At 46.6% G+C, this 14,884-nt stretch overlaps 1 protein-coding gene, 1 non-coding gene and 1 pseudogene across 2 annotated transcripts; 1 reads left to right on the top strand and 2 right to left on the bottom strand.

Annotated features, from left to right (window-relative positions):
* Nucleotides 1–229: 229 nt before the first annotated feature.
* QTRT1 (queuine tRNA-ribosyltransferase catalytic subunit 1) lies at nucleotides 230–14,519 on the top strand. Its single transcript, XM_036241871.1, has 10 exons — nucleotides 230–488; nucleotides 724–792; nucleotides 886–1,024; nucleotides 11,262–11,340; nucleotides 11,447–11,562; nucleotides 12,517–12,655; nucleotides 12,919–12,994; nucleotides 13,116–13,225; nucleotides 13,307–13,394; nucleotides 13,474–14,519. Exons 1-10 carry the CDS (start codon nucleotides 246–248, stop codon nucleotides 13,624–13,626), a joined length of 1,212 nt encoding a protein of 403 aa, XP_036097764.1. The 5' UTR covers nucleotides 230–245; the 3' UTR covers nucleotides 13,627–14,519.
* Nucleotides 4,438–4,542, bottom strand: LOC118616626. The gene has a single exon (XR_004956619.1). It is a non-coding gene; the product is annotated as a U6 spliceosomal RNA (small nuclear RNA).
* On the bottom strand, nucleotides 8,553–9,253 carry LOC118616434 (annotated as a pseudogene).
* Nucleotides 14,520–14,884: the final 365 nt, after the last annotated feature.

The following is a 14,884-nucleotide window of genomic DNA, read 5'->3' as shown; positions in this document are numbered from 1 at the left end:
GTACCGGAGGCCGCTCCAACCAACTGACCAACTGGCTAGGACATAAAACAATTTTTGATACTTCACGGCAATGCTCTGTGGCTGGAGAGAACCAGACGTCCTGAGGGTACCCGCCGGCGGATGGCCGTTGCCATGGTCCCACGGACGCTCTCCCAGGACTTTCTGAGGCCTAACTCCTCACGTGACGCTAGCCAACATGGCGCGATCCAGTGTGTTTCACCGCCCACGTGGGTCTGGCTGGCAAGATGGCGGCGGCGGCCAACTCAACTTCGCTGGAGTCGGCCCCGCGGATCTTGCGCTTGGTGGCCGAGTGCAGCCGCTCTAGGGCCCGGGCAGGCGAGCTGCAGCTGCCGCACGGGCCGGTGGCCACTCCAGTATTCATGCCAGTGGGCACGCAGGCCACCATGAAGGGCATCACGGCGGAGCAACTGGACGCGCTGGGCTGCCGCATCTGCCTGGGCAACACCTACCATCTGGGTCTGAGGCCGGTGGGTGGGCTCTGCCCGTATGGGGTGGTGGCGGAACTTGGGGAGCCCTGGGGCATCCCCTGGGCACGGGCATGCGTCCAAAAGTCAATCGACAAACTCCTACTGAGTGCTCCGGTGGCCTAGGGCCTGTGCTGTACTAGAGACCCAATTTGGCCATCCCTGGCCCCCCCAAATGAGCTCACAAGGTCGCGGTCATCCTTAACATGACTCTTTCGCTCCTCGCCCCCCAACCCAGGGCCCCGAGCTGATCCAGAAAGCCCACGGTCTCCACGGCTTCATGAATTGGTCCCACAATCTGCTAACGGTGAGGTGGGGTCAGGGCGGGATGCGAGGATCTTCTCGGAGGTGAATCTCTCCTAACATCTCTCCTGACTGCCCTGCGGTGTGTTTCCCCCAGGACAGCGGCGGCTTCCAGATGGTGTCCCTGGTGTCCCTGTCCGAGGTGACGGAGGAAGGCGTCCGCTTCCGCTCCCCCTACGATGGCGACGAGACCCTTCTGAGTCCGGAGAGGTCCGTGGAGATCCAGAACGCGCTTGGTGAGCAGATCCCGGGGAGCGGCCCTTTCCCCTGCTTTTTGCCGGTGGAGGTGAAGCGGGCCGGATCCTTATATGTTGTGTGGCTTTGGGTAAGTCACTCCCCTTCCCTGAGCTTTAATTGAGCCAACTCAAATGAGGAAAGTTCACAAGATTCATGATCTAATGTCGGTAAATTTCTTAGCACAGTGCCTGGCATGAAGTCTCTTTTATTATTATTACTGCTGTTATTACTCTTAAATTGTAAATTAATTGGGCAAAGCTATGTTGAAATAGTGGAGGCAACAAGAGAGGACTGGGAAGGCTTTAAGCCCCTACCATCTACATCATATTTCCCCATACCTTGATGTGGATTAAGATTTTCTTAGTCTTTTTTTTTTTTTTTTTTTAATCCTCACCCGAGGACATTTTTTGTTCAGGTAGAGTGGGAGGGAGAGAGAGAGAGAGAGAGAGAGAGAGAGACATCGATGTGAAAGGGACACATCGAGTGGCTGCCACCCGCACGACCGACCAGGGCCGGGGACAAACTGCAACCAAGGTACATGCCCTTAGCGGGAACCGAACCCAGGTCTCTTGGGACCGCAGGCTGATGCTCTAACCGCTGAGCCAAACCGGCCAGGGCTAGATTTTCTTAGTCTTATAAAGTGCTACCAAAGCACAGGTTGAAACCTTCCTATCTTTCAGCCAGATCGTGCTTTCAAGTCCCTCCATGTATAGAGGTTAGTTTTTTGTTGTTGTTAATCCTCATCCGAGGATATTTTTCCATTAGTTTTTAGATAGAGTGGAAGGGAGGGAGGGAGGGAGGGAGACAGACAGACAGACAGAGACAGACAGACAGACAGACAGACAGACATCGATTGGTTGCCCTCTGCTCAGCCCTGGTCCAGGTCAGGGATCAAACCTGCAACCCAGGCATGTGCTCTTGACCCCAGGACCCTTTGGTCCGCGGGCCAACACTAACCACTGAACCAAACAGGCCAGGGCCATAGAGGTTCTTTAGCGTCTACTCAGTCATAAGGGCTGGCTGTCACCTCATCCATGGAATTTAATCCACAGGGAGACAGGCATTGGTGAGAACATCATAATTAGAAAGGGAAAAAAACAGTGCAGGAAGAGTGTATTGTACCTTTCAGTTTGTATGAAAAAACAAAACTGAACAAAACGCATCTTTCCTCTTAAATCCTTAACCAAGGATATATTTTTATGGATTTTTAGAGAGAGCGAGAAACATCGATTGGAGAGAAACATTGCTCCCTGCAGTGCCTCCTCTGGGGATTGAACCCAAAACCTAGGTATGTGCCCCAACTGGGAATTGAACTCCCAACGTTTTGTTGTATGGGACAGTGCTCCAACCAAGTGAGCCACCTGGCCAGGGCTCTGTTTTATTTTTAAAAATTTTGGGGTACTTTGAACATTTGGAACCGTATGTATTTTTTTTCAAATGAGTTATTTAAAAATTCCTAAAAGACACATATATAAATATAAATTTGGGATTGTGACCATGAAGGCCAAGTATGTGGAGCTATTGGACATGATTCGGTCTATGGGCTCATGGAGGGCTGCCCTAGGCCTGAAACCTATGGATGAGAAGAAACAAACTAGGTGATCAAAGAAGGAAAGTATGTTCTGGAAAGAGTTGGCAGCCAGTGCATAGGACCTGAAGCAGGACTAAGACTGGTATGTTTGAAGAACAATAAAGTGTTCTGTCTGGCTGGAGTAGGGAAGGGGAGAGTGGGAGGTGAAGGCAGGGAGGTGACTGGAGCAAGTCCTGCAGGCCCTCGAGTTTTGATTCATTTTGTTTTTAATTTTTTTTTTCTTTATTGATTTTAGAGAGAGAGGAAAGGAGAGGGAGAGAAAGATAGAAACATTGATGAGAGAGAACATCGATCAGCCACTTCCTGCATACCCCACACTGAGGATTTGGCCCACAACCTGGGCATGTGCCCTGACTGGGAATTGAACCGGTGACCTCTTGGTGCGTGGGTTGATGCTCAACTTCTGAGCCACACTGGCTGGACAATTTATTAATTTAAAAATTTTTTGTAATTTATTGATTTGAGGGAGAAAGATAAACATTAATTTGTTCCACTTATTTATGCATTTATTGGTTGACTTTTTATTTTATTTTATCTTTATTGCTTTTAGGGAGAGAGGAAGGGCTATTGTTAATTCTTTTATGTGCCCTGATGGGATCAAACCCAACAACCTTGGGTGTCATTGTGGTGCTCTGACCAACTGAGCTACCCAGCCAGAGCTAATTAATCCATTTAAAATGTGCACTTCAGCCCTGGCCGGTTTGGCTCAGCAGTTAGAGCATCAGCCCTTGGACCAAAGAGTCTTGGGTTTGATTCCCAGGCAAAGGCATGTACTTGGGTTGCAGATTTGATCCCTGGCCAGTCGGGATTATGTGGGAACCAACCAATCTATGTGTCTCTCATCCGTGTTTTTTTTTCTCTCTCCCTCACTCCCCACCTTCCACTGTATCTAAAAAGTAATGAAAAATATCCTTGTCCTGGCCAGTTTATCTCAGCAGTTAGAGCATTGGCCCGAGGTTTCGATTCTGGTCAAGGGCATGTACCTCGGTTGAGGTTGGTCCTGGCCCTGGTTGGGGTTGTGTGGGAGGCAGCCAATGTGTCTCTCTCATATCGATGTCTCTCCCTCCCTCCCACTCTATCTGAAGATAAATAGAAAAATATCCTCGGGTGAGGATTAAAAAAAAAAGAAAAGAAAAATATCCTTGCCCAGCTTGTGTGGCTCAGTGGATTGAGCATTGTCGCATGGACTGAGAGGTCTGGGTTCAATTCCTGGTTAGGGCACAGGCCTGGGTTTTGAGCTTGATCCCCAGTAGGGCGTATGCAGGAGGCAGCTGATCAGTGTTTCTCTCTCACATCAATGTTTCTATCTCTCCCAAAAATAAATAAAAACATATTTTTAAAAAATCCTTGGGTGAGGATTAACATAGTAAATAAATAAAATAAAATGTACACTTCATCCCTGGCTGAGTGACTTAGTTGGTTGGAGCGTGGTGTGGGGGGTGGGTATTGCAGGTTGCATCCTTGGTTAGGGCGCATGTAGGCATAGGCTGATGTTTTTCTCTTCCTTTCACTCTCTCTAGAAATCAATGGATGCATGTCCTCGAGTGAGGATTAAAAAATATAATAATAATTTTAAAAGTACACTTCAGTATATGCACACAGTTGTACAACCATTGTCACAATCTAATTTCAGAACATTTTTATCACCCCCCCAAAAAGAAATCCCTTACCCATTATTATTCATTCCTCCTTCCAAAAGCCCTAACTATTCTACTTTCTGTCTATAGATTTGCCTTTTATAGATATTTCATGTAAATGAAATCATATATCTGTGGTCTTTTGTGAGTGGCTTTTTTTACTTAGTATAATGTTTTCTGCTTTTTAAATATGGAACAATTTACAAATGTGTTGTCAGTCTTGCACAGGGCCATGCTAGTCTTCTCTGTATTGTACCAATGTTAGTATATGTGCTTCTGAAGTGAGCCCTAGTATAATGTTTATGATGTTCATCTATACTATAGTGTGATCAGTACTTTATTCTTTTTCTAGCCAAAAGTATACCATGGAAAGGATGTGCTTCATTGATTTTTTAAAATTGATTTTCTTTATTTTAGAGAGAGGGAAAGGGAAAGAGAGAGAGAAACATCAATTTGTTGTTCCACTTATTTATGCATTCATTGGTTGATTCTTGTATGTGCCCTGACAGGGAATCAAAACCACAACCTTGGCATAATGGGACAATACTCTATCCATTTGAACTACACCACCAGGATTCTTGCTTTTTTTTGATAATTGAAATCTTACATACTCTGTTTATTACTTAATTAAACAATTTTTTTTTTGCCTTGATAGGTAGCTCAGTTGGTTAGACTGTTATCCCGATATGCCAAGTTTTGTATTTGATCCCTTGTTAGGGCACATACACCTTGTATATTATTTTTATTTTTATTATTTTATTTTTTTTATCCTCACCCAAGGACATTTTTTGATATTTTGTTCAGATAGAGTGGGAGGGAGAGAGAGAGAGAGAAACATCGACGCGAAAGGGACACATCGAGTGGTCGCCACCCACACGACCCAACCAGGGCCAGGGACAAACTGCAACCAAAGTACATGCCCTTAGCGGGAACCGAACCTGGGTCTCTCTGGACCGCAGGCTGACGCTCTAACCGCTGAGCCAAACCGGCCAGGGCTTGTATATTATTTTATTATTATTTTATTGTATCCTCACCTGAGGACATTTTTTCTTTTTCTTTTTGTTCAGATAGAGTGTGAAGGAGAGAGAGAGAAACATCGATGTGAAAGGGACACATCGAGTGGTTGCCACCCACACGACCCAACCAGGGACGGGGACGAACTGCAACCGAGGTACGTGCCCTTAGCAGGAACTGAACCCGGGTCTCTCTGGACCGCAGGCTGACGCTCTAAATGCTGAGCCAAACTGGCCAGGGCCCTTGTTAGGGCACATACAAGAATCAACCACTGAATAAATAAATAAGTGGAACAACAAATTGATGTTTCTCTCTCTAAAATAAAATAAAAAACAAAACAAAACATTTCTTTGCTCTGTTCCTCTTTTTTCAGCTTTTTAATCTCCTTAGATCATCTGTAATATATCACATTAAATCCTAGACATTCTATTAGTGTTTTAATTTGTATCTCTAAAACATAGTTTTAAAAAATTTTTTTCTTTATTGATATTTTTAGAGACAAAGGAAGGAAGAGGGCGAGAGAGATAGAAACATGGATCAGAGAGAACATTGATTGGCCGCCTCTGCATGCCCCCCACTGGGGATTTGGCCCACAACCTGGGCATGTGCCCTGACCAGGAATTGAACCAGCGACCTCTTAATGCATGGGTCAATGCTCAACCACTGAGCCACACTGGCTGGGCTATGAGTTGTTTTTTTAAGGGAAAAAAAAAACAAAAAACAAGCCTTGACTGGTTTGGCTCAGCAGTTAGACCGCTGGCCTGTGGGCTGAAGGGTCTTGGGTTTGATTCCAGTTAAGGGCATATACCTGGGTTGCTGATTCGATCCCCGGCCCTGGTCGGGGTTGTGTGGGAGGCAACCAATCGATGTGTTTCTCTCACACCGATGTTTCTCTCTCTCTCCCTCTCTCTCACCATCCCTTCCATTCTCTCTAAAAAAATCAATGGAAAAGTATCTTTGGGTGAAGATTAACAACAACATCAACAACAACAAAAAACAAACAAAAACAGCCACCATATCACCTAAAAACAATAATAATTAATTAACAACATCAAATACCTGGCCAGTGTTCTAAGTTCCAGTTGTTTCATAAATGTCATTTCCCCTCTATAGTCTATTTACTTTAGTGTCCAAATAATGTGCAGATACAACAATTGTATGAGAGGTCTCATAAGTCATTTTTAATATATTACATATTATGTAGTTTCTCCCTACACTTTTTTTTTTTGGCAATTTGTTTCTTTTATTATTATTGTTTTTTTTAATCCTCACCCGAGGACATTTTACGATATTTTGTTCGGATAGAGTAGGAGGGAGAGAGAAAGAGAGAAACATTGACGTGAAAGGGACACATCGAGTGGCTGCCGCCCACACGACCCAACCAGGGCCAGGGACAAACTGCAACCGAGGTACGTGCCCTTAGCGGAAACCGAACCCGGGTCTCTCCGGACTGCAGGCTGACGCTCTAACCGGTGAGCCAAACTGGCCAGGGTGGCAATTGGCGTCTTGAAGAAACTGATTTCTTTGCCATGTAGTCTGATTTTTGCTGATCATTTCCCTGTGGTGTTGAGTAACAGTTTTTCTCTGCTCCCTAGATTTCCTGTAGTTTGGTACTTGGATCTGGAGGTTTGAGCCAGATTCAAATTCTTGTTCCTTTTAGCAAGACAGCTTCATTGTGTGTATTTCCATTAGGGGGTGCCTGGTGTCTGACCCCTTCTCTCCCAATGAACCACCCATGCTTCTTGCTTGGGGCCATTATGTCATTAGGAGTTGCAAAAGGTGATGTTCTAATTCTGTCATTATTTCTACATTTACTATCCTGATTACTTCTGTAAAGAGAACCATTGGTAACCTACTCCTGGGAGACCAAGTAGTTCAGTTCATGTAGGAAACTTGGCATTCATTCTTTTCCTTTATTTACCAGTTTTCATGGGTTGATTACTTAGTATCCTCTAGCAGGGGCAAACTAAAGTTTAGAGTTTAAGAATCACCATGGCCCTGGCCAGTTTGGCTCAGCAGTTAGAGCATTGGCCCGTGGACCAGAGAGACCCGGGTTCGGTTCCCAATAAGGGCATGTACGTTGGTTGCAGTTTGTCCCCGGTCCTGGTTGGAGTCATGCGGGTGACAACCACTCGGTGTGTCTCTCTCGCATCGATGTTTCTCTCTCACTCCCTCCCACTCTATCTGAAGATAAATGCAAAAAACTGTCCTTGGGTGAGGATAGGAAAAAAAAAAAAAAGAATCACCATGAACTCATGGGTTTATTTTTTATTTATTTTTTATTATTTTTTTTAAAGTAACTTTTTATTTTATTTTATTTTGTACGTGCTCCTAGTGGGAACCAAACCCAGGACTCTCTGATCCGCAGGCTGACGCTCCAACCACTGAGCCAAACCGACCAGGGTGAACTCATGGTTTTAAACGTATTTGATTTGTCTAAATCCTTTGCAATTGGATCAATCCTTATTGATTGCCAAATTGCCCATCTTTGGCTAGTGGGGTGTACTGTGCTTTTTCCTATAATGATACCTGAGATTTGAACTTTTCTAGCTTGTAACATATAAGTTCACAGTCCCTAATCTAAAATTCTTGGGGCCAAGAATTTTCATATTTTAGAAGGATAACAAGACCCATTTTTAAAAATTGTGTTTATTGATTGATTTTTAGAGAGAGAGAAACATCAGTTTGTTCCACTTATTTGTGCATTCACTGTTTGATTCTTGTGTGTGCTCCAACTGGGGACGGAACCCGCAACCTCGGCATATTGGGATGATGTTCTAACCAACTTAGCTACCCGGCCAGGGCCAGTAAGCCCTGTTTATTGCATATACAGCATCTCAGTGGGGGTCTGGGCAGTACCCTGTCATGTTAAACTTCACCCCCCCCCCAAAAAAAAGTGGCAAAATACACATAACATAAAATGAACCATCTTAAACACTTTTTTTTTTTTTCATACAGGAATTTTATTTATTATGCAAAGAGAGGGTTTTCTGGCTCCCGAGACAGTTCTGGGCTCCATTAAGACTGTTTTGCCCGGGCTGGTTTGGCTCAGCAGTTAGAGTGTTGGCCCACTGACCAAAGGGTTGCAGGTTCAATTCCCAGTTAAGGGCCCGTACCTAGGTTGAAGGTTCGATCCTGGCCCTGTTTGGGGTGCGTGTGGGAGGCAGCCAATTGATGTGTCTCTCTTACATTGATGCCCCTCCCTCCCTTCCATTCGATCTAAAAATCAATGGGAAAATATCCTCAGGTGAGGAGTAACAATAACAACACAAAAAAACTGTATTTCTATCTCCAGTTCTTAGAGATAAAGAGATCCAAAGGCCTGTGATCATGGGCACTGATGAGGACTACATACCTCTTGGCTCCAGCTAAATCCCTGGTGTTTTTGAGGTGTTGGGAGCTGTGGATGCTTGCTTCTTGGTCCTGTCACAGCCCCTGAAGTAGCTGGTTTAGGAGCATAAGGCTGCTGTCTCTTTGAGGCAGGGACGGGGTGGGAGACATTTCCCTTTATACTTGATCACTGCCATCTTGGCCTGATCTTGCTTATTCTGATTTGGAATCTGCAGCATTCTCTCTCTGGACCGCAGGCCAACGCTCTAACCGCTGAGCCAAACCGGCCAGGGCTACAGCATTCTCTGTAGCCCCAATTCTGACCTTGGTCCTGAGGGACCAGTACTTGAAATAGCTTTGGGATCAAGTCTCTGTGAGCCAGAAGTCAGGCATGAGCATGGCTTGTTCATTGGTGTCTCCCACCTTCCTATAGTCAGTGAGTTTCTCAGCGTAGCCCCTCATCTTGTCCACATTCACTCATGATGCCTGGATGTGTTAGTGTTACACTAGTTCTGAAATCAAGTTACACAGCAGATGGATGCAGGAATGGGGCCAAGGCCCAGGTAGTACAATATGCAGCCATGGGAGATGGCTGCAATGATAGACAGCTGCCTGTTCCTTGCTTCTCCCAGTCCCTGTGAGGCTGGAACTCCCATCTTAACCTTTTGTTTTGTTTGTTAATCCTCACCTGAGGGTACTTTTTCCATTAAATTTTAGAGAGAGTGGAAGGGGGAGAGAGGGGGAGAGAGAAAGACAGAGAGAAACATTGATGTGAGAGAGATACATCAATTGGTTGCCTCCTGCATGCACCCAGATCAAGGCCAGGGATCAAACCTGCAACCCAGGTATATGCCCTTGACCAGGAATCAAACTTGTGACCCTTCAGTGAGTGGCCAATGCTCTATCCACTGTGCCACACCAGTCAGGGCCCATCTTAACCATTTTTTATTTCTTCTTTATTGAATTTTAGAGAGAGAAGAAGGGAGAGGGAGAGAGAGAGATAGAAACATCGAGAGAGAACATTGATTGGCTGCCTCCTGCATGCCCCACACTGGGGACTGGGCTCATAACCTGGGCATGTGCCCTGACCGGGAACCGAACCAGCGACCTCTTGGTGCATGGGTCGGTGCTCAACCACTGAGCCATGCCGGCCAGGCCATCTTAACCATTTTTAAGTGTCCAGTTCTGTGACATTTACATTCACATTGTTGTACAACCATCCAACTCCAGAATTTTTTTCATCTTGCACAACTGAGACTCTGTCCCCATTAAGTAGTAGCTCACATTCTTCTGTCTCCCTGCCTCTGGCACCTACCCTTATATTCTAAGAATTTGATTACTATAGGGACATCATATGAGTGAACACATACAGTATTTGTCTTTTTGTGACTGGCTTATTTCACTTAGCATAATATCCTCAAGGTTCATCTATATTGTAGGATGTGTGAGAATTTCCTTTTCAAGACTGCATAATATTCCATTGAATGTCTATCACTTTTTTTTTTTAATTTTTTTTTTCCTTTATTGATTTTTAGAGAGAGAGGAAGGGAGAGGGGGAGAAAGATAGTAACATCGATGAGAGGGAACATTGACTGGCTGCCTCCAGCATGCCCCCCACTGGGGATCAGGCCCACAACCTGGGCATGTGGCCTAACCAGGAATTGAACTGGCAACCTCTTGGTGCATGGGTCGACTCTCAACCACTGAGCTACGCCGGCCGGGCTGTATCACATTTTATCTGTTCATATGTTGACGAACACTTGAGTGGCTTTCACCTTTTGGCTATTGTGAATAATGCTATGATCATGGCTATACAAATATCTCTTCAAGACCCTGCTTTTAATTTTTGTCTATATATACCCAGAAGTGGAATTACTAGATCACATGGAATACACTTCACTTTTATTGGATTAATACTTCATGAATCTTTATACTAAATTGGGTTTTTCAAAGGATTATAACCATCTTGGGTTTACTATCAGTGTGCCATAATCATAAGAAAAAGCTTTTGATTTTGAGAAGTGTCTGGATTGTGGAATGGTGGGGAAGGCACTTCTGTTAAGGGTTGGGCCATGGTTTATTAACCAAACCCCTGGTGATGGACACTTGGGTTACATCCTGTTATTGTTTGCCACACATCCCTTTGTATGCACAGTGTTTTGTTCTTGAAGGGTAGATTTGCAGAAGTGGGATTTTTTTTTTTTAAATCCTCACCCGAGGACATCTTTTGATATTTTGTTCAGATCGAGAGGGAGGGAGAGAAATATTGATGTGAAAAGGACACATGGAGTGGCTGCCACCCACACAACCCAATCAGGGCTGGGGACATACTGCAACTGAGGTATATGCCCTTAGCGGGAACTGAACCCGGGTCTCTCCAGACCACAGGCCAACGCTCTAAGCGCTGAGCCAAACCGGCCAGGGCAGAAGTGGAATTTTATTCCGCATGTCAGGGAAGGGGTTAGCTGCGGGAGGGCTGGGATTAGCTGGGGGAGGCAAGAACAGATAGGCCTTTTGAAAGCTCCCTCTAGCTGTTGTATAAACAGACTGGGGTGTTAAATGGGTGTCAGCAAGACCCAAGGAGGGACTTTTGGTGTCCAGTTTGCCCCCAAGGGGTGGGGGCTTTCCTAATGACAGTACCCTACTTTCTACCTCCACCCCCAGGCTCGGACATCATCATGCAGCTAGACGACGTGGTCAGCAGCACTGTGACGGGGCCACGTGTGGAAGAGGCCATGTACAGGTGTGCGTGTATGCCCGCGCATGCACACCAGGGAGGCGACCCTGATCCTGTAGTCTAGTTTCCTTACCCTTCACCAGGCCCAAAAAGCTGATTGGTTTTGTTGCAGATCAATCCGCTGGCTAGACCGTTGTGTGGCAGCCCATCGGCGGCCGGACAAGCAGAATCTTTTCGCTATCATCCAGGGGGGGCTGAACGCGGATCTCCGTGCCACCTGCCTCGAAGGTAGAGCTGTGTTCAGCAAGACCAGGGTTTGTAATATTGGTGAAGGCCCCACTTGGGCCTGGCATGCTCAGGAAGTGGTTGTTAATGGGCAGAGGGTTCTGTTACAATGGAAGCAAGTCCCAGAGGCAGAATGGAGTGTAATGTTTGCAGAATAATAGTAATTCCAAAGCCATGAATTTTGGGGTGTTCACCAGACACAATGCCAAGTGCTGGTCATGGATTGATCAATTGAGTTTTTATTTTTTTTTTTTTTTTTTTTAATCCTCACCCGAGGACATTTTTCCATTCTTTGTACAGATAGAGCGGGAGGGAGAGAGAGGAAGAGAGAGAGAGGGAAACATCGATGTGAAAGGGACACATCGAGTGGCTGCCACCCGCACGACCAACCAGGGCCGGGGACAAACTGCAACCGAAGTACGTGCCCTTAGCGGGAACCGAACCCGGGTCTCTCCAGACCGCAGGCCGACGCTCTAACCGCTGAGCCAAACCGGCCAGGGCTAATTGAGTTTTTATAACCATCCTGTAAGGTGGGAACTACTGGGGTCCCAAGGTTACAGAAGGAAAAAATAAGGCAGAGAGTTGTTGAATCACTTACCCAAGCCAGACAGTTTGGTTATTACAGAGCTGGGATTTGGACCCATGCATTGAGCTCTAGAACCCATGGCACTAATTGATACACTGTGATCCTGGGGAGCCATGGAAGGCTGTTAAGTGGGAGAGTGTCAGGAACCAATGGGGAACCATAGAAAAATCCTGGGAGGACATGAAGCAGAGGCCCATGAGGAAGCCAGAGTAGTTGCCCAAGGGAAGGGTGACTGAGACCTAAAACCAAGGGTGTGGTCAAAGTGATAATGAGGAAGAAGAAATGGGGGCAGAGAGGATGAGGGGGAGGAGGAAGAAGAGGAGTAGTATATTCTTTTGCCTGGTCACCCCTCACCTTTCCTGTACTCCCAGAGATGACCAAGAGGGATGTGCCTGGCTTTGCCATCGGGGGACTGAGCGGGGGTGAGAGCAAGAACCAGTTTTGGAGGATGGTGGCACTGAGCACGTCAAGGCTGCCTAAGGACAAGCCCCGATACTTGATGGGGGTCGGGTATGTCCAAAAGCAGGGAGACAGCAGTTCTGTGGGGAGTGGATTTCTGGGGACCCTCTGACCCCCTGAGTGTGTCAAGGGAAAGGACATGGGGAAAGGACATAACCGTACCTGGGAAGGGACTAAGGAGGACCATGGCCCTCCACTGGAGGTGGTTGTGAGTGCCCCAGTCTAGGGGGAGTCTGAGAGTCCGGAAGGGGGTCTGGGTGTGTGACCAGGGCTTGAGGTGCTCTGCTCCCCTCCCTCTGTGGCCTCACCTCCAGCTATGCCACTGATCTGGTGGTCTGCGTGGCTCTTGGATGCGACATGTTCGACTGCGTTTTCCCTACAAGGACAGCGGTGAGGCCTTGGGAAGGGGGCAGTAGGGTCGGGGCCTTTTGGTGGGCCAAGGTGGGAGTGGGGTCAGAAACGGTGAAGACCTGGTGGTTGACCTGCCTTCCCCATCTCTTTCCTCCCTCAGCGCTTTGGTTCTGCCCTGGTGCCTACAGGGAACTTACAGCTGAAGAAGAAGCAGTTCCAGAAGGACTTCCGCCCCATAGACCCCAAGTGTGCCTGTCCCACCTGCCAGAAGTAGGAAAGGATGGGGCTGGAGGCTGGGGGGAGTGGAGGGAGCAGAACCCTGCACTGCTGAGCCTTGACTCCTGTCCCCAGGCACAGCCGAGCCTTCCTGCACGCACTACTCCACAGTGACAACACCGCAGCCCTGCACCACCTCACTGTCCACAACATCGCCTACCAGGTGGGCTTGTGGCCTGAGTGGGCAAGCGAGGGGTGGGGATAGGTGCCGGGTGGCTGACACTGACACCTCTGCCCCATAGCTGCAGCTGATGGGCGCTGTGCGTGCCAGCATCGTGGAGAAACGCTTTCCTGACTTCGTGCGGGACTTCATGGGTACCATGTATGGGGACCCCACCCTCTATCCTACCTGGGCCACTGAAGCCCTGGCCTCTGTGGGAATTACATTGAGTTGACCCAGCTTGGGGGAGGGAAGGAAGGGATGGACGATATTGAAAGATTTGGATTTTTAATATAACTTACAGTGGGTCTGTTTCTTCTTGTGGAGGTGGCCTGTCTTGGTCCCCTTCTTGGTCTAAGTGTCCCTGCAGTTAATGTCCCTCTTCTCCCTTTATAGTAATAACTAGTAACCATAGCAACAGCTGGTAACTGCAAACCACCTCTCACAGCCCAACATGTAGGAAGTGCCCTGGGTGGGGGGTGGGGGGGGCTGCATTCTTTTTCCTGTGTTCCAGGCCTCCCAACCACTCTGGGGTTCAGCACTCTTGTCCTCCCCCATTTTACAGGTGAGCAGATAGGCTCAGAGAGGGGAAGTAGCTTACCCAAGGTCATTATTGAGGAAGTAGCAGCCTGGCTTCAGAGCTCATGCCTTTCGCCTTGACTCTTCAAACATGAGGCTTAATCTTGCTGTCAGTAAACATAGTGATGATGATAATAGGTGTGATCTAGCAGGTGCTTACATTGCACCTGGACCTGTTCTAAATGGTTATGTGCATTTAATTCTTACAACTTTATGATGCATGAATAGCTACCTTCCCCACTGTACAGATGAGGAAACTGAGTTTCAAGGAAATGAAGTCACTTGGTCACCCAGCAAATAAACAGGCCCAGGATCTAACCCAGATATAGCCAATTACAGAGCTGGTGCTCTTAGAAGATAAGGGTTTTTAAATTAAAAAAGTAATACGTGTAGGAGCCACCACTTAAATAGTATAAAAATGCAACTATTTTGATCAGTTTGTATTTTTCCAGAAACTTCCCATGTGTACATATTTTTCATGAATGTCAGTGTCCTTTACACGCAGTTATGTACCTTGCTTTTTTTTTTTCTTTCTCTGTATATTTTAAATTGTTTACGTGTCAATACATGAAGACTTCCTTATCTTTTTTACAGCTGCTGCATAGTATTTATTTAGATCCACGGAAACACCTAACTGGGTGTTTCCAGGTTTCTGCTACTCTGGGCAAGGCTGCAATGCCAAACCTGTTGGTTGTCTTTTTACCCATCTCTCTGAGACTTGGGGTTTGGGTCTTGGAACAGGCATATACCATTGGTCACTTTGCCATCCTCCTCCTGTTTCTCCAGTCAGCCCACTTCCCCACTTCCATTGTTCCTAACTCCTTACTGGGTTGCTTATTTATTCTTTGGACTCCTCTTTCTTTCTGGCCCATCTGTGCCCAGAGGGATCAAATTACTTCTTTTCTTTTTATAGG

This window comes from Molossus molossus, unplaced genomic scaffold (assembly GCF_014108415.1).
Source record: "Molossus molossus isolate mMolMol1 unplaced genomic scaffold, mMolMol1.p scaffold_m16_p_4, whole genome shotgun sequence".
Taxonomy (NCBI): domain Eukaryota; kingdom Metazoa; phylum Chordata; class Mammalia; order Chiroptera; family Molossidae; genus Molossus; species Molossus molossus.
This window is presented reverse-complemented; position numbering and strand designations above follow the sequence as displayed.